General features: G+C 36.7%; 1 protein-coding gene across 2 annotated transcripts in view; it reads right to left on the bottom strand.

Moving 5' to 3' along the window:
- LOC116888795 (E3 ubiquitin-protein ligase RNF128) overlaps positions 1-24,839 on the bottom strand; it is an 84,351-nt gene that overhangs the window by 6,914 nt on the left and 52,598 nt on the right. For both annotated transcript variants that reach the window (XM_032890076.1, XM_032890075.1), the window contains exon 2: positions 9,326-9,573. In XM_032890076.1, coding sequence (XP_032745967.1) covers positions 9,326-9,573 — 248 coding nt within the window. The remainder of the gene's footprint in view (positions 1-9,325; positions 9,574-24,839) is intronic.

Genomic DNA, 24,839 nt, shown 5'->3' with positions numbered 1-24,839 from the left:
TACATTTTTTTCTGTATGTGAGTCATTGCCTTTTAGAAAACAAACACTTCATTAAAAGCTAAAATATAGGACATTGTCCAAGAATGAAGAAAAATCGTAAGCTTGGCTCTGAGTTTATAAAAACGATGTTTAAATTTGTTCGAAAATATAGAGGAAAGGGATTCTTTCCCCCACGATACCTATCTGTGAGCCAATGCAGCGTCTGTGCTATGTGGCAGTTTTGGTGTGAGAAATGAAAGACACTGAAAATGAACGTTCAAAGAAAACCCATGGATTAATAAAGAGAGCTCCTACAATATGGATAAAAGAGTTCCTACAATCTAAAAGTTTTCTTTAATTAAAAAATTAAGAAGGAACTTTTAAAAAGTGTTCCTTGGGTTGGGGATTTAGCTCAGTGGTAGAGCGCTTGCCTACCAAGCGCAAGGCCCTGGGTTCGGTCCTCAACTCCGGGGGAAAAAAAAAAGTGTTCCTTACCAGGAAGGAGAAACACATGATTAAAGGAGTTCCCATATATCTAAAAGCTCTGGAGACAGAGATAAAGAAGAATACAGATCATTACCACAAAGATGGCCACTATTAGCAGTATATGGAAGGAAGAATTGTGAAGAAAGGAAAATTGGCCAATGGATATGTTATAACTAAGACTGTAGCCTTTTCAAACAAATAAAAGCAGCACCTTTAGAAATCACGGTGTGACTGTAAATTTGCCCTTCTAAATCAACTCTAGTCTCTAGCTAACATTTCCCCTTTCTCACAACCCTGGAAGCTGCTGTCTTGCTCACTGCTTCGATGAGATTAACTTTTTTACAAAGAGAAGAAAATTATGGAATTCTGCTATTCAAAGTCGTTTACTTGAAATCTGCTAGGAGAGCAGTTCTTAAAATGGATGTTCCTAAACACATGCGGTGTTAACTCTATGTGGTGAAGGACAGATTCGATAAATTGGCTATGGCAATAATTTCACAATGCACAGCATATCAAATCACTACAGTGAACATTTGGGAGACAAGTTTATTTGCCAATTATGCAGCATTAAGTAGATAAAGAATTAGTGATAACATCTGGGTATTGTTATACCCAGATGTAGCCCCAACCAGTATGGAAAACTGAGATGGAAGGATTGCTAATATCAAAAGTTCATTACCACCTTAGGTTAATTGGTATGGTTTGAGACTTAAATGCTTTCTTTTTAAAATTTATTTATTTTAGGTGAGTACACTATTGCTTTCTTCAGTCAAGCACATCAGAGGAGGGCATCAGATCCCCATTACAGATGGTTGTGAGCCACCATGTGGTTGCTGGGATTTGAACTCAGGACCTCTGGAAGAGCAGCCAGTGCTCTTAACTACTGAGCCATCTCTCCAGCACAAGACTTAAAATGTTTTCAAAGGCTCACATTCTAAGGGTGTTGTTGCCAGCCTCTAGCACTACTATAAACTGACAGAACCTTTCTGAAGTGGGTCCAAAAAGTATTGATGGTGTATCCTTGAAGGGAATGTTGGGAGCCCCACCTTTCCTGTCTTCTTTTGTCTTCATAAGCACGACAGGGCTAGTAATTACTCTATATAGCTACATGGTCTGCTATGCTGCTTTCGTTTTTCTCAAGTACCTTGTCACACCGGCAAAATCAAACCAAATCAAACAAAAAACATGCCAGCAACAGTAAAACCCAGCCTCAAAACAACCCCAGGAAAATTAGAGTACATGGATGTATGAAATTCTAAGATGCATTGGAGTCTTCTTTCAATCTGTGTGAAAGTCAGGAGACTATAAAGATAGGTCTCATTTAGACAAGTATTTGTTTAACTTACACCATGTAAGAGGCAAAATGCTCATGTAAAGGGCCCTGAATAATTCTCAAATTTAGGCAAGTACATACATGTAACCACATGACCACACACACATACATGTGTGTATGTGTATACATACATACATATGTACATATCTAAATGTATATATAGACAGATGCTAGACTGAGACAAATAACAGTAATTTAGACCATAATTGGGAATATTCCAGATAATATTAATAATAGTTTATACTCAAAGACGATTGTTTTGAAGCAGGGTCTCACATTGTAGACCAGACTTGTCTTTAACCCACTGTGAAGCCAGGCTAGCCTCAGACATCAGTGACTCTCTTGCCTCATCCTCCCAAATGATGAGATTACAAACATAAGCCAATATACCAGGTCCAAGGATTAATTTTAAGATATTAATACAGCTATCCTTTCTTCATCTGACAACACTTTGTATTACTATTTCTAACACTAAACTGTATGGAGATGTGTGGAATACCTCTATCTAGGCAACTAATTTGAGTATCAGAGTCCCAGCCTCAAATGGTAGGGGTGGGAAGGGCTGGTAGCTAGGATCATCACGCTTGCAGCTGGCCATACTGTCTGAAAGGCACCGCCCAGACAATAAAACCAGGTGTATATCATCTGGCTCAATTGTTGTGCAAAGCCATCTTGAAAAACTGGTATAACATGGTTCATTGCTCCAGCCATATCTAACAATACATCAACCACTGATATAAAGGACACTTTGAGGGCCACATTCCCAGAGTTGGCTAATGTCCAATCATGGTTCACTTGGGAACATTCAAAGTATAAGCAACTAGTTCCACTCTGTTACCTCTTGTATTACAGTCTATTCACATTGTCTTTGGTCAAAATTTTTACAACAAAACCACAAGGTTGTACCTTTAAAAAGTGTATATAAATACTTAATTTGGTAAGTATTTGCTATAGTATTTTCTAAGTATTTATATATACTGTTATATTCATATTTTTACATTATAATATGAATATATAATTACATAAAATAGTATCTGGTTGATATTTATAGACTTGACTATATTTATAGTGTAGTATTTATATTAGCATAGTATAGCATTCATATATTTAAAATATATACAGCGGACACACCCAAACAGACATGCACACATAGACACACAATACAGTCTGTAAGGACAATAAACACACCTAATAGATTCAGAAGCCAACAAGAGGTAGAAATGGGCACAAAGAAGCAATCAGACCCTCTAAAAGACCCTCACTACTATCTTTCATTGCTGTACCAATTTCATTATCCATTTACCCTTTGATCTATGGCTACTTGAACTTTGTAATAAGCTTGTCAAGACTGACTTAATACAGCAGTAAATTAGGCAATTTTAATTCTTTCTCAGGAAAGTCACTATCCATTGGCATTACATCTTGAGGAAGTTTTACTTATATCTTCCACTATATTTGGTTACTGTATGATTTGTTTACACACAAGAGTTGACTCATCAACAACACCTGTATTATACCATATTACAGTATGATGATTTTACTGTGTGTGTATAGACCATATGTTAATGTCATATATTTTCTGAAATTTCTCTCCACCTTATTTGTTTAAGTAATCACCTCATTTTCCCAGGTCCTTTTCCTCCCTCCAACCTCTTCCACCCCAAAACCCCTTAAATTCATGGCCACTGTCTTTGTTATTGATACATAAATATGCCTAAGTCTAGAAGTACACTGTTCAGGGAAGTCAGTGTTACTTATATGCATATGATTTCAGGGCTGACCACTTGTTGTTGGATAAACAAGTAGGGTGCTCACTCGTGGGGATGACAATTTTTCCTGCTCTCAGTGTTCCTTACTTGCCTGTTAGCTCTTTGTCTAGGGTTTGGAGTCAGATTTTCCCCCTTTCATGTTACCAAGTCTATTGTTGTTTGTCATTTTCTGAGACAAAGTCTCCCCAGACCAAAAATTCACAAATTTGGGTAGATTGTATGGCCAAATCCTTCTGCCTCCTCCCCAGCACTGGGATTACAGTCAAACCTTAGCATACTTGGCTTTTCTATGAGTGCTAGGGGTCTAATTCAGGTCCTAAAGTGTGTGAAACAAGTACTTTTCTCCATGGAAATGTATCTCCAGCCTTTTAGTGTGTGTGTGTGTGTGTGTGTGTGTGTGTGTGTTTGAACCCATAAACACATGTTATAGACATGCTCTACTACTAATATATATTCTCAGAACTCAAAGTATGGTCATGATATACTTTGGTCTACTTACTAAATAAGTCAGGAGGCATCACAGAACTCTACATTTCTTTCCCATGTATTAACTATTATGGAGAAATGTCACTAGTGGCAATGACTGTGTCATGTTTAGGTTCCATGTTAGGGACAAAGTGTATCACCTACCTTCCCCATTTCACACTAATATGTAGTTAAAGTTTCCATTAACTGATGTTCAGCATGGTTAACTCCTTCCATTATGGAGTACATAGGTATCATTAGTATTATTTCTATTCTCATATCTAGTCTCATTTTTATTACCATATATGATTTGTAAAATTTAATGGGTCTCATTGTGACATTTCCATTCATATATTTTCTTCTCAAAAATAGTTATTTCTAAGCTATTTCTTATTAACTAAATTTGTCCTTTGACAATTTCATTCACATATATAGCTGATTACTCTCTCTCTGGATCTCCCTTATCTCCTTCCAAATTCATTAATCCATTTTTCTGTCTTCCTTGCAAATGATTTCTTCCTATGTATTTTAATTACTGCATCTTACTCTTCTTAAAAAAATCACTGTTCATTAAGACTAAATGTACAAGCATGATACTAATAGATGTGCTAATGTTGAAAGTGGAGAGCTCTTGAGGCCTCAACTCTACACAAAGAACTAAGGAATGCTGAGACCAGGAGAAATAGTCTTCCCCCTAGAACATACCAACTGGTTTGGTTATCCAATACTAAATGGTCAGCCCTGAAAACTTTCATAAAAGTAACATTTTACAGACTGAGCAAATTGTATTTATGTATTTAGGGAAAACACACACACACACACACACACACACACACACACACACACACACACACACCACCACCACCACCACCACCACCATCACCACCACCAACAATAATGAAAGAGGCCAAAAAATCTGAAGAAGAACAAGAACAAAGGAAACTACACACGAGTGTTTAGAAGGGGGGAAAGGATGCCATTAATCGTAATCTTAAAAAAAATATTTTTCAAAAGTAAATGTAAATCCAGCTTTTCTTGCTATACCTATTCCATGTCATATTTTCTGGAGCACCTTCTTTTCTTTCATTTAACAGTATTTAATCCAATATAAGGTGTCACTGAGTATCAACACCTTAGCTAATGTCAGAATATATATATATATATATATATATATATATATATATATATATATGTATACACACACACACACACACTATACTTCTCTCTAAGTGTTGGGTACTGTATTCTACAGTGATATAGTGGTCATAACCACAAGTAGTCTAGTATTTAGTGTCATTGTGTCATGAGGTTTCTCTTTTCCTATTAAGGTTGTTTCAAGTAGGAACAACCATCCGAGTTGCCAGTGTTTAGTATATTATTTTCATTTCGACACCATTGGTATTTTTCATGATGTTAACAAGTTTTGTCACCAGCAAAACCAGGATGACGTGTGTTCTTCCACATCCTTTAGGGTAATGTAAAGGTATTATACCTGGGGCTCATTGGAGTAATTATTAAGACTTAGAGACTACCATCAATTTATGTAATATTTGCTATGCCTCATAATCTTCAGAAGGAAGGTATCTCTGGATACAAAATCTTCCCTAATACTCGTTTGGTTTGCTTTTTTCATATTATCAAGAATTTTAATACTGACTAGACATTGTTCATTTTAATGTGCAAGGTTTTTTTCTAGATTTTTTTATTATTAACTTGAGTATTTCTTTATACATTTGAATGTTATTCCTTTCGGTTTCGGGCAAACATCCCTCCCCCTCCCCTTCCTTATGGGTGTTCCCCTCCCAACCCTCCCCCCTTGCTGCCCTCTCCCCAACAGTCTAGTTCACTAGGGTTCAGTCTTAGCAGGACCCAGGGCTTCCCCTTCCACTGGTGCTCTTACTGGATATTCATTGCAACCCTCACGAGGTCAGAGTCCAGGGTCAGTCCATGTATAGTCTTTGGGTAGTGGCTTAGTCCTGGAAGCTCTGGTTGGTTGGCATTGCTGTACATATGGGATCACGAGCTCCTTCAAGCTCTTCCAGTTCTTTCTCTGATTCCTTCAACTGGTTTGCTTTTTAGGGACAGAGTCTCACCATGTAACTCTGGCTGGCCTAGAACTCACTATGTACAAGGCTGGCCTTAAACTCACAAAGATTCACCTGCTTCTGCTGGGATTAAAAGCATGAACCACCATGCCCAGTCTTCCCCAATATTCTAATGATGGGGAAAGTTTCTGTAACATAGCTTCATCAACATCTCTATCAATACAAGACAAAACATGTGGCAAAATGTCCAGTTAAAAGTTGCAGACATGTGCGTGAAGCTTTTTACAAAAAAAAAATGTGAACTTATGAAAATCAAATATATAAGAAACATTACAGCACTCAAATCTTTATAAGCAAAAGTGAATACTGACCATATATTTAATCTTTTTATCCTCAAAGGAGGAAGATAAAATCCAATAAGCAGTAAAAATGGATCTTCCAAAAGCCTTCTGTAATAGAGGAGAAGCTCTAATGCTATTCTTGAAATTCTACCAAGGTAAACTTTCATAAAATGTATTATAATCTATGAAAATTGCTTAATTGAAAGATGAGATTAGGCCTAAATGTGCAATGAAGCTTGTGCAACACTAGGCAAAGTTCTTTATAAACCTTATTACTCCTGCCTCCAGAATGTGAATAATATATTTCTGTTGTTTAAAATCCAGGAATAAACCTTATTACTTTAAAGGAGTTTATAGATTTATTACGGCACTTAGAATACAGAAACACGGACCTTACTGTGGACATACACAAACCACTTTCATCATTGTGACTAACCTTTGCATAGTCAGTCAGTCATATGGGAGATGATTTTTTTCCAACCTCAGAGATAAAAACCCTCATGATATACAAATGTCAAATATTAACACAGTGAATTTACCGAGCAGCCTGGCATCGGAATGCTAAGCATCCTTCTGACCTTAGCTGGTAACAGGCTGAACCTGTCACCATTGTGATAAGCTTCTTCACTGAGGAGGACAGAAGTCAATTAATTCGAAACATTCTGATGTTCAGCATTTATTAATATATGGTAGTACATAATCCTTATATAGGTGTCAGAATAAAATTTAAACTTTTCATCTTTTCTGAAATTCAATTAATTTTCTTACTCTACAGAAATCTTGTTGCTTCTGGTCCTAAATATAATGAAGGGTTTTTTGTTTGTTTGTTTGTTTTGTTTTTGTTTTTGTTTTTTGTTTTTTGTTTTTTTGCTTTGTGGAAAATTAGTAGATGACATTGCCAAAACGTCACTGCCTTTGAGGAACCTTTCAGATTATAAAAAATACATCCCATTGCTTCCTTCTATCACCTGAAAGTGTTAACTACCAATACCATGGAGAAGTGCACAACACTGTGTTGTTACATTGACAAAACTTGAAGGGAAGAGTAACTAATGATGGTGGCCTGGGCCAGGCAAAAGGAGAAATAAGTAGTTAAATAATTATGCTCTGGAGGGGTGTAGCATTTGTTTATGAAGGCTATGTGGGAAATGAAAGAGACAGACAGAGACAGAGAGAGGCAGGGAAGAGCAGCTCAATAGCTTCTGGCCTAGAGACAATAGAAATTCTGTAGAAAATACTGATGCATGCCCGGGTTGACTGGAAAGAACTAGAGGAAAGGGGGGCATTGCTAAAAGGAATAAAATTGCTGGAATGGCAGCCTTGAGTATACAAAAGAGCTTGTATACCAGAGAAAGTTGGCTGCTATAGAAAACATCTTATCTGCCAAAACAGAAGACAGAAAGGAGGAGCAGGCTCTAAACACAGATGCAGATAGAAAGAAGTACAGATGTAGATCATACATTTAAAGTCAGTATAGCTACAAATAATTTTTTGGTACTTCTGCAAGTCGAGATGTAGACACAGAGTGCAAATTAAGGTTTAGTCGGGGTTGTTTTTCCCAGTGAGTATGTTTAGCCCTGCATTTGCATAGGTTCTACAGGTATGGATTTAGCAAACACTGGATTGAAAATATTCAGAATTAAAAACTGCATCTCTCCTGGTTATGTGCGGAGTCTGACAGTCATTCCCTACAGAACATAGCATAAGACTTATTTATATAACATAAACATTGTATTAGTTATTATAAGTAGTCTGGACAGGATCTAAAGTGTTTGTATATGCATATATAATATGCAAATATTGTAATATTTTACATAAGGGACTTGAGAGCTCAAGGATTTTGAGTATACAACAGAAGGACCTGAAACCAATCTTCTATGGATGCCAAATGACTCTACAGCAAAGAAAGTGGTGATCCAAGATAACATTTGAATGGCCACAGAATCTAAGCTAATTAATCAGAGTTGAGAACATGGGAGAGGGTGAAGATAGTTTAGATATAACAAGATCAGGGATAGAGAATCATAGGTACTCCTCTGTTCTATAAGCCTTTGGGGGTTTTGTGCTACCATTTCCATACTTTGTACTTTTAAAGCATTAATGTTAAAATATGGTAAAACTATAAATATGTAGTATGTTTATAGTTTAATGCTGTTATCACAAATGAGTGAAATTTTAAAACCTTCCTTGGCCTGGCAACATGACTTTGTGGGTAAAGCTACTTGAAGCCAAGCCTAACTTGAGTTTGATTCTTGGAACCCACAAGGTGGAAAGAGTATGGACTTTGGCACATTGCTTTCTGATCTTCATATGCTCACTGGGCCCCTCCCCACGCAGGTACATATCAACACAAAATACAATCTACCTTGTCATGAATTCAGGATTTCATTTTTATAGTTCCATGGCCACATACAAATTCATTCAATCATTCATTCTCTGTCTCTGTCTCTGTCTCTCTGTCTCTGTCTCTGTCTCTCTCTCTCACACACACACACACACAGACACACACACACATTTACCTTCAGGCAGTGACAACAGTTATATTGGTTTTATGAAGATTGCTTCATCTGTACTTCCTAATTTCTTTATTTTTGAGTGTAGAAATGCTTTTATAATTTAAGGAAAACAGTTCATTTAAAGCAACATATGTATTTACAGTCATTTATAAATAAATGTTGGCTGTGCATCGTCAGAGGTGTGAAAAGACTTAATGAAGCAGGATTAACTTTGACAAATGACAGAATATAAAACTTGAGATGATGAAAGCTGATATACTGTTTGAATGACTAAATTTCATAAAGCATATTTATAGATCGTTGTCTAGTAAGCATAATAATATCTATGAAACCAAACTGTAACTGAAACAGTAGAACTATTTGAAAAGTGGGGAAAAAGAGCATTACCAACCTGCTTCCTACTTTGAGCTCTTGCATTCCGTAATCTTCGGGCAGAGTAAAAGATAAAATAGCCCACAGTTGCTGCTGTAATAATAAAAAAGGACACGGAAACGAAGAAAATTGAATAATGATTCACCCAAGGGCCATGTTTTTTGCCTACTTCGATGACCATTGTTACTTGGATGCCTCTTTGAATGGACTGTAGAATTTTTGTCCCTTTCAGATTGCCAATCATGATCGCAACAATGTCTCCTGCACCTGTAAAAGGAAATGAATTCAGTTTTAGTTTGAGATCATTAATATAAAAAGGCAATTTAATGGATGAATTAAAACATTTAAAATGAGACCCAATGATACAAAAGGATGTGTCATCATTCAGTTAACATTATTAAGCATGTAGTACATATTCAGAAGACATAAGGGTTATAACCATGTGTAAGATTTAGTCATTGATCTAAGGAGCTCATAGTTTAATGCAGTGGTTCTCAACCTTCTTAGTATTTTGCTCTTTTAATACAGTTCTCCATGTGGTAGTGACCCCAACCATAAAATTATTTCATTGCTACTTCACAACTATAATTTTGCTAATGTTATGAATTATATTGTAAATATCTGATATACAGTCTATCTGATACATGACCCCTTTGGGTCGAGAACAGCTGCTTTAAAAAAGGGCATGGCAACATTAACCATAATTCAACAGTATTACCTTTGGGGTCTAGTTTGCTTATCTCACTCTGCCTCCCAGGCAAGCCTGGAACTCAGGTCCTCCTGCCTGATCCTCCTGAGTAGCTAGGAGTACAGTCCTGAGAAATTACCCCAATATGCAAACTGTGTGAAGGCCTTCTTAATGACAAATAGTCCACGACTTGTAGACAATAGAACTTACCTCCTTGGGATTACTGAAATAATTAGATTATTTTTTAATTTATAAGGAAGCAGATTGTCATATGTAATATATAAAAATATATTATATATAACATATAACATATATGTAACATACATATAGTTACATATCAAGATAGGGATTTTTTAAAGATTTATTTATTCATTTTAATGTATACGAGTTCATTGTTACTGTCTTCAGATACACCAGAAGAAGGTATCAGATCCCATTAAAGATGGTTATAAACCACCATTTGGTTGCTGGGAAATCAGGACCTCTGGAAGAGCAGTCAGTGCTCTTAACCCATGAGCCATCTCTCCAACCGTAAGATAGGGATTTTTGACAAATAATCTCATGATGTTTTACAGCCCATACACATGTTTACAATGTGAAATTTTTCTGTGTTTTCAAAGATAACACCAAATTTGGAAAGGAGAAGCTGATTTGTGAAAGGAAAACATGGGACAAGAGAGGGCAATGGGTAGGCTAATACAATCAAAGCTCATTCTATCCACCTATAAAATAAGGCCTTTCGGGGGTTGGGGATTTAGCTCAGCGGTAGAGCGCTTGCCTAGGGAGCGCAAGGCCCTGGGTTCGGTCCCCAGCTCCAAAAAAAAAAAAAAAAAAAAAAAAAAAAAAAAAAAGGCCTTTCTTTCCTTCCTTCCTTCCTTCTTTCCTTCCTTCCTTCCTTCCCTCCTTTCTTTTTTGTTTCTGCTTTCTTAATGTTCTATGAAACAAAATAAAGAAGAAAAGGATAATCTTCATCCTTCTAATGTTTATTACAAGAAAGGAAAAGAAAAAGTGAACAGACAGGCAGGCAGGCAGGCAGGCAGACATTTTGTTTCAAGAGCTCTAAGGTTTTATATATAGACCTATTCAGGTTAGCAAAGAAAATAACACAAAGTCGTGATAGAAGTATTTGTTTCTATTCAGTGCCAGTTAAGGACAAACCTGAACTACACTACTACTGTTACAAAGGCTTTATATCTGTAATAACCTCCTTTTTTACTCCCAAACATGTTTGGTTAGAAAAACAAGACAAACCTTATCTTTCTGAATGTTCTGAGAATGTCATTGTTCAAGCCATTCCAATGCTTATCAAGGTTTATAATCCTCCTAGCTTTTATGACCCAAGATGAATGATCCTAAGCAAAAGAAGGGTTCTTTGAATGTTAATGTATTGCCAACCAGCGAAACCCCCTATTGATACTAGGTTAAGGTATTACTCAAGGTTAATGATTAAATTCCAGCCTGGGATAAACAACCACCCACAAATAAGACCTTTAGACTAGAATTTAAACACAAAGGACAATACCAAGTTAGTCTTGCCATTTTCAATGACTAAGAGTAAAACTCTTAAATGGTGGTACATATTGTGGATTCTTTTTAACCCAAATAAATAATCCTTGAAATTTACAGCTCTGAGTAGCAAAAGATGAAAGGATTAGGTCACATAGAAAGACCTCATAGTACCCAGGATTGGATTCTTTCTAATCTATACAAATGCTATCACCAAAGATCCTTTTATCAGCTTATTTTATGCATCTGAGTGTTTGCATGAATGTCTTTAGGAGCACAATGTGCGATATGTATGTACTACAGTGAGAAGTGTCTGTCAGAGCTAGTGGAACTGCAATTACAGATACTTCAAACTGCTATGTGTCTGGGAACCAAACCTGGGTCCTCTGGAGAGGCATTGGGTACTCTTAACTTCTAAAATCATCTCTCCAACTCATCACTATAGTTGAAGTTCCAAAAACCCCTATTTTTACAGGTGACAGTTAAACTCTCCGTGCTCCTGACTGATGCGTGACAGACAGCTCAGTCTGATAGAAGTTAATGGGTCACTGTGCTATTTCCATGGAAGAAAATTGCAGATACAGGAAGTGAAGAAGAGTATAAAATGCAGACAGCATTTTCTGTATCTTTATCTAAAACAAACATGACTAAATTTCATCTGAAACATATGATCAAAATTTCCCTTAGGGGAGAAATAATTTGTAGGTTAGAAAGAAAGGCGTCTTGTTTTTAAATTTGTAGCCATGAAACTAAAGCCTAGAATCCTGTCTTTTTTCCTATAAAGAAAACATCTGTGTGTAAAGTTCTCATTAGTCACATAATGTGATATTGTAATGGATATGATATTTGACAATACTTTTAAAAGTCAACTTTTGAAAATATTGCCATTTGAAAGAATTCTTTTTATATCATGGATGTGACCTTCTAATAAGTGACTAGTAGAATTAATTCTAGAGGCTTTTTCCCCCTTTAGAAGATACAGACAAAGCAGAAGTCACTACTCAGACTAGCCACTATATTCAAACTTAAAAATAAAAAGTCAAGAATGTACATTGGGTATATATCAGGAACAAGCTTGTGTTTCAATACCCACAGTCCATAATACCTTCTAAAGTCTAGCCATGAACAATACTGAATTACACTTCCAGTCATATAAAAGACACATGTCTCATTTCAACATGGTTCAGACAGGGGGATGGGGGAGTCAACTTCTCAAAAGAGAAGGGGGGTTGGAGGTAGGGACTACGTGAGGGGTGAAGTGGGTGGGGACAACAATTAGGATGTAAAATTAATAAATAAATTAATGGAAAAGTGATAATATGTTATAACAAAAATGTATCTTGTGTATGCAACCATACAACCAGCTTTTTTCCACGAGGGAACATAACATACATTTGAGCACAATATCAGAATATTTTAAAACAATCTGTAAGCAGTGTTGTATTGCTGTAAAACATATACATCATATACCAATGAAACCTATACCAGTTGGGCAGCAGGATGACTCAGGATAAAAACCCTTGCCTCTTAAGTCTGACAATCTGAGTCAGTGCCCAGGACCCCTGTCACAGTAGAAGGATGATCCCCAACGTTATGGTATGTACGAGCTCATTGCTTTCAAACTAATTAAGTGAAAAACAACCCACAAAATAGTAGGTTCATTCCATTATAGATTTAACACAGACCTTTCTGCTCTAGTGGCCTACGTGAAGCAAATGGATGAAGAAATCAATCCGTTCTATCCTTATATTATTAAAAGCATGTCATCTTTAGTTGTACTTGCTACTTATTCCACAGACAAAAAAATGTATAAATATGTAATAGTGCCCTATTTTCATAACTAAGATATACTACTTATGATTTCTTATTGACAGTGGATTGGTTTTGCAAACCATTATTTAATATAGCCGTAATATTATCTGTCTCCAGACTCTTATAATTTGCACTGAAGTCATATATTATTGAAGCTGGAATAGACCTCATGGATCAGCCTAATTCATTAAAAAAAAAAAAAGTAATCTAACACTGGACAATTTTCCGTGAGGGAAGAAGAGTCTCGCTTAACTTGTTGCTAATAGCATCAGCTCTCCTCTACAATTTTATGCTTCTCCAATGATGCTGGATAAGAGACAATTAAGCTTGCTTGTAGAGAAAGAGCAAATAGGCTTCCAGACCATACTTGTGGGCTTCAGTGCAAGTACTCCACAGTACGTATATCTGTTGATCAGAGATATTTGTGTTATCGTCTCAATTTTACCTGTATTCTGGATAGTGACAGTTACAAGACAAAATGTATCTATAAACTGTCGTCTTACTTTGGTGCTCTGCTTCCCACTCATTTTATTAGCTCCCTATTTTTAATTACAGCCAAAGTGATTTGACTATAAAAATAAAAATCAAAGAGGGACATCAAGGGGTACATATACACATATACTTGCACACACATAAGTAAAAACATCAAGTCAGTAGATATGCAATCCCAAGAGAGAAGTTTGGTTTTATCCTATTTGTTCCTCTATTGAAAACCACAAAATAAGATGTTGACTCTGGATTCCAAAGAACAGATTCGTTTTAGTGGAACAAGAAAATCAAACAAACAAAAACTAGTTCTCTGTTTCAGCGCTGGGAATTAAATGCAAGGCCTCCAGAATGCCACCGTGAGGGACAGCCAAGTACTTTTCCACTAAGCCACACCCCAAGGTTCTAAAGAAAGCCTTTTATGACTGTTGGGTGTGTGCAGTTTGTGATGCTAAAGTGAACCTAAAAGAGCTTTGTTTCCCTTTAAGCTATGCTCTTCCAATATTGCCTGTGGTCAGTAAACCTTTCAGATATTCGCATTCGCTTTAGTGACTTTTAAAATGATCTTTTCTTTTTGGTTGCTGTGCTAAGAACTGAGCCCAGGGCCTGGTGCATAAAAAAGGCCAATGTTCTGTGACTGAGCTATTATCTTTCTAAAAAGGCTCACAAAAACACTTATTATGCAAAGTTAGCCACTTATAATAATAAGCAGTACGTATACGGTCACAATTTATTGTAAACTTTTACTACTCCTAAAGTAGACAGCCAATGGGGGATAGAAAGTGAAAGGATGGGTTTGGTCCCCAGCTGGGGTGGGGGAGGGAGAAGAAAGTGAAAGGAACATCGAAGACACATACATACAGGCTAGAACCTTTTTCTTTCATTTTGATTTTATATCTTTTTTTGAAATTTTTGTGCATGTATTCACATACATGTGCATAGGACACACATGGGAGCCCTTTCTGTCCTTCCAACATACAGGGTCTACAGAATGCATTCTGTTGTCATAGCAATTACCTTTACTCACAGAAATATTCTGCAGGCCCTAAGAGTCTCATGTAGCCCAGACTTGCCTCAAATACTGGGTTGCAGAGGCTGACCCGAAACTGATCATCCTGTTATTGCTTCCCAACTGCTGTGTGACTCACCAGGCCAGATAGCTTTTTCAATTTTAACAAATGCAATAGATATGATTTTTCAGGGGGACAATTTACAATACGGCCCTTTGCCTATTAGGGAGAATGAGGCACTGCACTCTTGATCCAGAGACACACAAAGCAGTCCTTCAAAGCTCATGAAATGGATCTTCTCTAAAGACTAGCACTCAAAGCCTCAGGAAGACAAATCCAATGGTCCAGAAACAAACCTTTTTCGATGGATGAATCTGTGTCATTCACGCAGCATCATCTTTCTCATAGTTTTAGCTTGTTCTCTTACATTAACTATAACATTTTCAATGCAAACAGATTGGACAGTCTATAACATTATCCTCAAGATCAATATCAATGCACTAATGTATATAGTCTTAGAAGTTGTGGACTTCTTTAGCTTTTCCAGTTTTCTTCCTTTTAGTTTGTTTGGTTGGTTGGTTAGTTTGGTTTGGCTTTTTGAAACAAGGTTTCTCTGTGCATCTCTGGCTGTCCTAGAACTAGCTCTGTAGAGGAGTCTGGCCTTGAACTTAGAGAGCTTCACCTGCTTCTGTCTCCAGAGTGCTGGGTTAAAAGGAATAAGCCAACAGGGCCCAGCTTTCTACTTAGTTTTCTACCAAAAGTGTCACTGTATTAATTCTCTGCTTTAGAACCAGCAGAGTATGATCTGAATAGCTCAGGTGAGCAAAACTGGCCAATGAGTAAAACTATAAATCACTTCCTTATGGGTCAGTGACACAGAAGACAGACAGCACCTCCAATTTCATCCTATTGTTTTTTTCAGTAGCTACACATAGGTCAGATACTGTATTAGGCTATGGGGCTATAGTAAATACCTAAAACACAACCCCTGTCTTGGGAATAGTGATAATAAAACCGAATGTAGGAACTCTTTTATTTTTATTTTTATTTTTATTAACTTGAGTATTTCTTACTTACATTTTGTATAAGTACCGCGCGCTAACCGATTGCGCCACTGGAGCTCCCTTACTTACATTTTGATTGTTATTCCCTTTTTCGGTTTCCAGGCCAACATCCCCCTAACCCCTCCCACTCCCCTTCTATATGGGTTTTTATCTCCCAATCCTCCCCCCATTGCCGCCCTCCCCCCAACAATCACGTTCACTGGGGGTTCAGTCTTAGCAGGACCAAGGGCTTCCCCTTCCATTAGTGCTCTTACTAGGCTATTCATTGCTACCTATGAGGTTGGAGCCCAGGGTCAGTCCATGTATAGTCTTTGGGTAGTGGCTTAGTCCCTGAAAGCTCTGGTTGCTTGGCATTGTCGTTCATATGGGGTCTCGAGCTCCTTCAAGCTCTTCCAGTTCTTTCTCTGATTCCTTCAACAGGGGTCCTATTCTCAGTTCAGTGTTTTGCTGCTGGCATTCGCCTCTGTATTTGTAACAACTCTTTTATTAACTATTTATGTGTATGGTAGTAGTGGTGAGTGTCTACAGCGGCCAAAAGAGAGTGTCAGATTCCCTCCAAGGGGGGTGGGATGAGCTAAAGGTGGTTGTGAACTACCCAACATTCATGCTGGAAAGCAAACTTAGGTCCTCCAGAAGAGTTAATGCTCATAACCACTCTAGCCCCTGTAACAATGAATATCATTCAACTGATATATTAAATCACAATGGTCTCTAATGTAAGTACTATTGAGACATTTATTTTATTTTTTAGTATTCAAACTGCACACCAATTAGATACAGGTTCATGTTGATAGCTGACCTCTTTCATTTATTTTGAAAATGTGATGATATTATTCTAGTTTAATCTTATTTACGTATAAACACAAATAAGTATTTCTAGAGTAGAGCAACACATTAAGTTCTGTGTTTCTGGGCCTTTTTCCTCACCTTTGATACTAATATGTCAAGATATAAAATAAGTCATAATAAGATTTTCATAACATGGAGTATTTTAAGTTTAATGATAGCATATTTACAGGACCTGGACATTCCAACACAAAACCTAAGGAGATGAGTAAAAATAACATTCTTAATTTAATGTTAGGAAAGCAGAAGGATTCACTAACAGGGAATCACAAATAACAAGGCCACTGTCGTCCAATGTGGTTGTTGTAAAACTAAGTGCACATTCAATACTGCCCGGGCTTCCTGACACTGCAATGGAATCAGCACTTGGGAATTCCTGCTATCTAAAACGGACAAAGTCTATGTGTGAGGGGTTCCAGCACGGTAAATAAACAACCCTCTAATCAGGAAAACCTGAAACTAATCACCTGGACTTTGGAAAATTCACTTTTTCCATAGTGGTTTTCAAAGGCTTGTTCTTTTTCCTTTATAGCACAAACTCTTCCGGGTGTTAGGGAAGATAACTATCTCAGTCAGGAATACCAAAGCTCTTAGAATGGAAGTCTAAGAAGTACTTCTGTAAGACAGAAAATCCGTTAAGTGTGTATAGTATAGAAAGCTGTTCTATTGGTTTGGACTCTTAGCTGTAGGTTTTGGGGGGCATTGCTACACTAGAGAAACAGAATGAATCAGTTTTGGTGTAATACAAAACAACTTCTAATAGATGGGATCTTCAGAAAGCAGCATATTAAAGATAGTAGGTAAATAGATACAACTCTGTAGAAAAGGTCACAGATGAATAATTTGTGCATGACCTATTACATTTACAAGTAAACAATTCTCATAACTGTTTTGAAAACATCTAATCCTGTCTTAACTCTTCTGATTTCCACCAGTTATGTTTAGCATATTATGAGGAACCCAAGAATTAGATTCACAATTCTCCAATTTTCTGGTCTCAGGACATTTTTACGTGTTTTAAAAGTTACTTTGTTTATGTAGGTTATTTCTACTGACATTTACCAGTTCAGAAGTTCATACCAAGGAATTTAAAAAATGTTAATTCATTCATATAAAATCATCATAAATATATAACATTATTTTATTAAAATAACTATTATTTCCTCAAAATGTAACAAGGAAGAGTGGTGTTATTTATATTTGAGTGGAAGTCTATGAAGTAAATTTTTACTGACAGGAATGATGCAACTGAAGAAGTAACTGATGCTTTAATAGTATTTTCGGATAATTGTATAATTGTACATACTGCATTTTGATACTGCATCCAAACTGAATATTTAGTTAGTTAAAAGGTATAATTTGAAACCATGTAATGGACCCTCCCTACTTGGTTAAATGGAAATCCACTGGTTTGCCTTACATATTGAATGGATATTTTATTTATCCACACCTCCTCCGCATCATGGTGCTCTCTCTCTCTCTCTCTCTCTCTCTCTCTCTCTCTCTCTGTCTGTCTCCCTCTCCCTCTCCACCTCCCCCACCCCACCTCTCTGTGTTCCTGTGGAGAGCTCCTATATAGGTATATGGGTACATGTCCATGTTTACATGTCCATGAAGTCCTGAGATGTCATTCCCTGGAAGCCATTTTATCCTGGTTTTTCAGACCAGGTCTTTCATTGGTCTAGATCTTACTAAGAAGCTAGGCTAGCTAGCTAGCAAGCCCCAGGGTTCCACATGTCTCAACCTCCTAGGTACCTGTATTCTAAACATGCAGAATTATACCCACTTTGTCCACAGGGGTTCTGCAACTTGAACTCAGACCCTAATGCTTGCAAGGCAAGCACTTAATCAACTGGGCTATATCCTCTGCTTCTGTTTATCCACTTTAATATCATGCACTGATCAACTATAAAAATATTGGTTCGTTGAATTACATAGATCTAAATAATAACTAATTTCAAGACTATACAATATAAAAGAGAAAATCGGTTGTTATTATCAACATGGATGTTATCTGAAAAGCTCGAGTATCAGGAAGTTATCAAATTTATGTGGTAGGTTCATTTTTTAAAAAAATTCCCATTTTGTCTGAAAACTTAAAAATTATATCATTGGCAGCAAACACTGTCAGTGCGTTTCCTTGAAATGACAGGCTCAGTTTTTTCATTTTGAAAGGTCTTCAAATATTTAGCTAAAAGAGCTCCTGTTTTGTCAATGGGTTTGTCAGAGATTAAAAAGGCTTTTGAAAAAAGAATAGCTAGCTCGGCTGACAGCTCTATCCCACGTGCTTCTCCTTCAAACACAACCCTTGACTGTGTACCTGACTGCTTTATGCTATGTCACCTACCACATCACAGAAGCAAGCACACCTATGTAGCAAAGTAAGCCCAGTGGAGACTTAACAAATTACCTTCCTGATACATCTGAATTTTAAAGTGACCTTCAGTTTTATTTTAATTTTTTTTTTTTTTGAACTGGGAGCCAGACCCAGACCCTTAAAGCTTCCTAGGCAAGCGCTCTACCACCTGAGCTAAATCTAACCCCTTTCTAATTTTAAAGGAATGTTTTATTAGTTGCCTGGTACCCAGCCAATTCCACCCTTACTTCCTTACCTATCAACTTCAAAGTTCTCTCTTCTTAAAAAAACTACAAGTTCTGGTACTGGTGGTGCAATGCCTAATCAGTACCCAGAAAGCAGAAAGCAGGCAGATCTCAAGCCCGGCTGGTCTATGAAGTGAGATCCGACGACCAAGGGCTACACAGAGAAATCTGTCTCAAAAAACTAAAAAGAACAGCAACAACAACAAGCCCAAACCCAACCCAACCATCAAGTTCAATTAGTGATCCTACTGGATATGAGGCCTGGAATGAAGCTAGGTCCTACAGATGTCATGTACTTAAAGAGAAAGTACTTTCCCTCTCTCAGAACCTTTCAAACATCCATGTTCTTCAGCTAGGCATGGGACTTCATGCTCATCTCCCATTCCACATTGCAATTTTGTTGGCTTTAGCTTATACAGCTCTTACACATTCTGCAATAACTACTGTGGGTTCACATGTGCAGCTGACTGTCCTACTGCATAGAGAAAACACCATTTCCATTTAACCATCCACCCCTCTGACCTCCTGCCTCCTCTTCCACAATGATCTCTGAGCTTTGCAGAAAGAAATATACTATAGATGCCCCATTTAGGGCTGGCTGATCACTCCATGGTATTTGAGGACATTCTCTGTGAAGTTTTCCTTTTCTTATTAGGAACACAGGGGTAGAAAATATTAATACCATTTAGTGCTTACAGTCTTAGTTTGTTTTAAGATGCTAATGGATAGACTCTTTGCCAGGCATTGATGGTAGGCACCTTTAATCCCAGCACTCAGAAGGCAGAGGCAGGCACATCTCTGTGAGTTTGAGTCCAGCCTGGTCTACAAAGTGAGTTTCAGGACAGCCAGGGCTACAAAGAGAAACCCTGTCTCAAAAAGCAAAACAACAACGACAAAAATGATACTAGCAGTTTTTGTTACTGCTTTTATATCATTTATGTAGATATGAGGAGAGTGAATAATGTCTAAGTATTATTATGAAAGTAATTTGACTTCTTGAACCACTATGAAATTACAGGGAGCAACAGTAGTCCTCTGATAACATTTTAAGATGTTTTGGGGTTAATCAATGATCCTCAAACTTTACTATGCATGGGACTTAACTGGGAGACTTCCTAAGGCCCACTTGGAGTCAGTGGGAGCATGAGGTGGGATGTGGAAATCTGTTGATTATTTATTTTATGGGTTATTTTGCATTATGTGTTCTACAAGTAATACTTTGAGAAGCATTGTGCTAGAATTTGATTATAGCTTGATTGATATTAAGGTTTCATAATTTCAAGGCAGTGGTCCAGTCACTGTCTAGAAAAGTATTAATTATTTGCCATGTATAGAAAAAGTTTGTCAAGAGAATAATTTTTTAAAGTATGTGATGCATTTCATGTAGAAGTTTGGAAAGTAGGCACATCAGAAAGAAGCCCATTCCTTTCCCAAAGAACACAACTCTAGGGGTTGGGGATTTAGCTCAGTGGTAGGCGCTTGCCCTAGGAAGCGCAAGGCCCTGGGTTGGTCCCCAGCTCAAAAAAAAAAGAAACAAAAAAAAAAAAAAAAAAAGAACACAACTCTATTGTTGCTGATATTACCTAAATCACCAATAACAATTTCCCTACTAGAGTCGTTTTTTGCACCCTTTTCAGAATAGTTCTGAACCAGGAGATCTGGTTGGAAATTGTGTTATCATTATAGTTAGAAAGGATACCATGTTGAAAGGTAGGGTCTTCATTTTCACTTGGTCAAATATAACACAAGGGTATAATTACAAAAATCTAGTTCATATTATCCCCCCAAATAATTTTTAAAACCCATGAACTAAGCTCACATGTTTTTAGACTTTCATAATAGATTGTTTCTAAGAGTCAACAAAGAGACAAACATTGTCTGTAGATATCTACATTGAACCTTCATTTGTACTATCTAAAAGGTGCAAACTATATACATAAATGTTTGTCACATTTAAAGTTTGCCATAATGAATTAAGGTAACTCTACTGGTCTAGTCCCATTTGTAAATTAACCAGACTTTATATAGTTAAATTTAAGAAGGCAAAATTAAAAAATAATGGGAGAAGGGAGAAATTATAAAGTGAATGCTAAGCAGAATTCCCAAATTATATTTCAGATGGCTAGTGTTTTGGAAATATAAAGAAAGTAAGAAGTTCAGAAACAATACATTGAATGAAATTGAACTGAGTTTTCCTGACATATTAGAGGCTCTAAGAAATGACACGGTGCACTGCTAGTATCCAAGACTGGGCTACAGATTAGTTGAAAGAGAAATTAAGCTTTCCTTTTAATGTATTAAAATGTACACTCAATTTTTTATCTATATTTATCTATCATAATAAACCTATAATGTAGACATAATTACTATTCTCCATTCTACATGGGTAGAAACCAAGTTTTAAAGAGATTAATTTGGCAAAGCACACAAAGATATTACAGGAGATAAATGAACTGAGAATCATATTAAAATCCATCTAATTCCTAAATCCTTTCTCTTTACTTCTATGCTAGAAAAAGGGCCATAAACATTTTCATTGATAGAGTTTAATCTTTTAATACTATGGTCTTATTCTTACTTTAAAATGGAAGACATGACAGTTGTTCCTATAGCCCATTTATTTTTGTTTGGTAGAGTTTTCTTTGTTCTAATTTTTGTCTTGCTTTGTTTTCTTATGGTGCTAGAGATCAGACCCAGAGACTTCCATATGATAGGCAAGTATTCTACCTCTGAGTTATGTCCATGACTGTTGTCATTGCTTTTTCTAGGCTTGCCTCAAACTCCTAAGTACCAGGAATGCTGGCATTTGCCATCATGCCTAGACCCATTTCTTCATTATGCAATTTTCTTATAATGTTTCAGAAACTACCCAGATGGGTATCATTGCTCTTTTCTACTTTTGAATATAAAACAATTGCATATTTTAAAGTATGAGACTGAAAAACTACAACCAAAGGAAGAGTACTGTTTCAAACTAATAAAACTGTTAGTAAAAAGTTTAAGGGAACTAACATTCTTCAGTTGTTCAGTATGAGTTCAACACTTTATTTATAGCATCTTGGAGAATAAGTACTACTGGGTCTCTTTCATGAATAAAATAACTGGGTTCCAAAAAATGATGATAACTGGGTTCAGGTTGCCAAAATGCCCAATATTACATAATTATTCATGTCTAGAACAGGAATTCATGCCAAGCAGTCAGATTCAAGGACATCTGTTCTTGAACTGTAAAACGCTATCTTCAATTTTCAAACGGAACACCTTCACCCTTGGTACCATAGATTGAAATAAAGAATAAAGCAATCAAGTAGCTTTCCTTACTATCAAAGGTTATCTGTTAGCCTTTCATTACATTTCTCAAGGTTCCCTTACCTTGTTAGCAAATTTAAGTAGCTGATATCAGTCAAAAAGAAGTGAAAATGCAATGGTTTGAGGGTATTGTTGACATATTCTATCCAAGTGGAAAACTTGTTATGACTCAGGGAGCAGTTAACTCTCAAAAGGCTCAGGAAATAAACAACTCACAAGCCTCAGAAAATTCCTGAATCCTAATAAGATTTAAAAGCCCTACCTACCCAAGAAAAAGTTTCTAGAAATCTTTTTCCTAGAGTGAGGGAATAATAATGAGCACAGTGTATAAACAAAATATTTTTAATAAAAGACCTGCACTGTGGGAAGGATCTGGGAGGACATTTCAAAGGAGGAGAAACTGTGATTAGAAAATATAGTATATGAAAAAAATATTTTGAATCAAAAAAGTTTCTAAAATGACTGAAAAAAGTCCCCATCTCCCTCTAAGATTATATAAGCAATAACTATTGTTGGAGATAAGTCTCCTGCTGCCTGAGCTGTCTGCAAGTCTTACAGGGCACTCCAAGGATACAACTTGGAGTTATCACCCATGCTGGAGGGGGTTTCTAAGTGATGCTGCTGCTTTAAGCCATTCATACTCCTTTGAGTAATCACAATAAGCTCGCTAGTTCACTAAGCTAGCCTCAGATGGAATTGTTTCTTTAGTCAATGCCCTATTGGGGGTGAGTAGATGCTTGTTCCTGTCTTCCTAGGAAAAGACACACAACAGAGGACTACATAAAGGAGGTGAGAACAAAGTTTTACATTGGCCAGTTCTGATATCTCACACCTCTTGCTTGCTTGCAAAAATGAAATAGACCAGGTGGAAACCAAGAATTTAATGCAAAAACTTTTTAGAAGAGTATTTGGAAACAGTGTTATAGATGGTTTGCTCACGGCTTTCTGTATGAATGAAAATCTTCATTATGAATAAAAATCTTCATTATTCTCATTGTCATCCAATGACTATTTAAATCCTCTAAGAAGAGAAAAGATGCATCTGAAAAGCTGTTGGCTAACTAAAGCACAAGTCAAATTTGATATATTTTTAAAAAAAAAAAAACTTAGAAGACAGGGTGGAGAGATGATTCAGCAATTAAGAACTCTAGCTGGTCTTCTAAGACTCTGGTTCTATTCCTAACGCCCATCTGTAACTCCAGTCCCAGGAGATCCAATGTCTTCACCTGGCCTATAAAGGCACTGTGGGTGTGGTGCACAGCCATACATGTAGGCAAACACTCATACATTTAAAATACAAATAAAAATATCTGAAAATTAAGAATATGATAAATGGTATCAGAATAAATAAATAATGTTCAGAGATCATCCAGAATTAGAAAAACAAAATTTCTTCATGGCAAACTACAGGGGAAGGTGAGGGAGAACCATGATCAATAATGACAAAGAAACTCAATACGATAAAGTCCGAAGCAACACAATTGGAAAGTATGTAATAAGCTGAAGGGCAGCAGGGCTATCATAAGCAACATGAAAAGACTAATGGGTAAGATCTGAAGTTTACCTATGCTAATTATTTGGAACACCTTTTCCTCACAGTAATGTTGCTAAAGAGATTGGATTTTCAAAGGAGCACACAGATTGTTGCATGTTGAAATGTTTTAAGGACTAAAATGTAAAGAAATAAAAATATTACTTAACCCCAAATTTAAGAAAACTTTTCCAACAATCATATCACTATAATACTTAAATCAAAACAAGGACATTTCAGATTTATCCTGAATACTAGAACATGAGAAGGAACTTTTAATCAGGAGAATTACATAGCTGATTGGAGTTTTGTGGTGGTTATGGGAGTGAATGTGACTACATGCTCAAGGTTATTTATATATCAAAAGCACTGAGATATATATTGATTAATTTCACTTCAAAAGAAGTAAGGAATCGGCAGTTTTGAAAAGGAAGAAGGCGAAGGAGATCGGAAATTAAGGACAGAGACAGGGAGAATATAGGCAAAGGAGGAAAGACAGAAGGAAGGGGAAGGAAAAAGATTGTGAACATGCCTCTATGTGTAAAGTGTTAAGAGTACCTAAGGTAGAATTAACCAGAGCAGTCAAGGTAGCGTATAGGGCAGAAAGTGGGACAGGTTTCTTAAGAGGGAAAGAAATGGCTCCACAGCAACCAAATGTTCTATCTATCATTAATAAAGTG

Source organism: Rattus rattus, chromosome X, assembly GCF_011064425.1.
Source record: "Rattus rattus isolate New Zealand chromosome X, Rrattus_CSIRO_v1, whole genome shotgun sequence".
Lineage (NCBI taxonomy): Eukaryota > Metazoa > Chordata > Mammalia > Rodentia > Muridae > Rattus > Rattus rattus.
The sequence above is the reverse complement of the archived record's forward strand: the minus strand, read 5'-3'. Positions and strand labels throughout refer to the sequence as shown.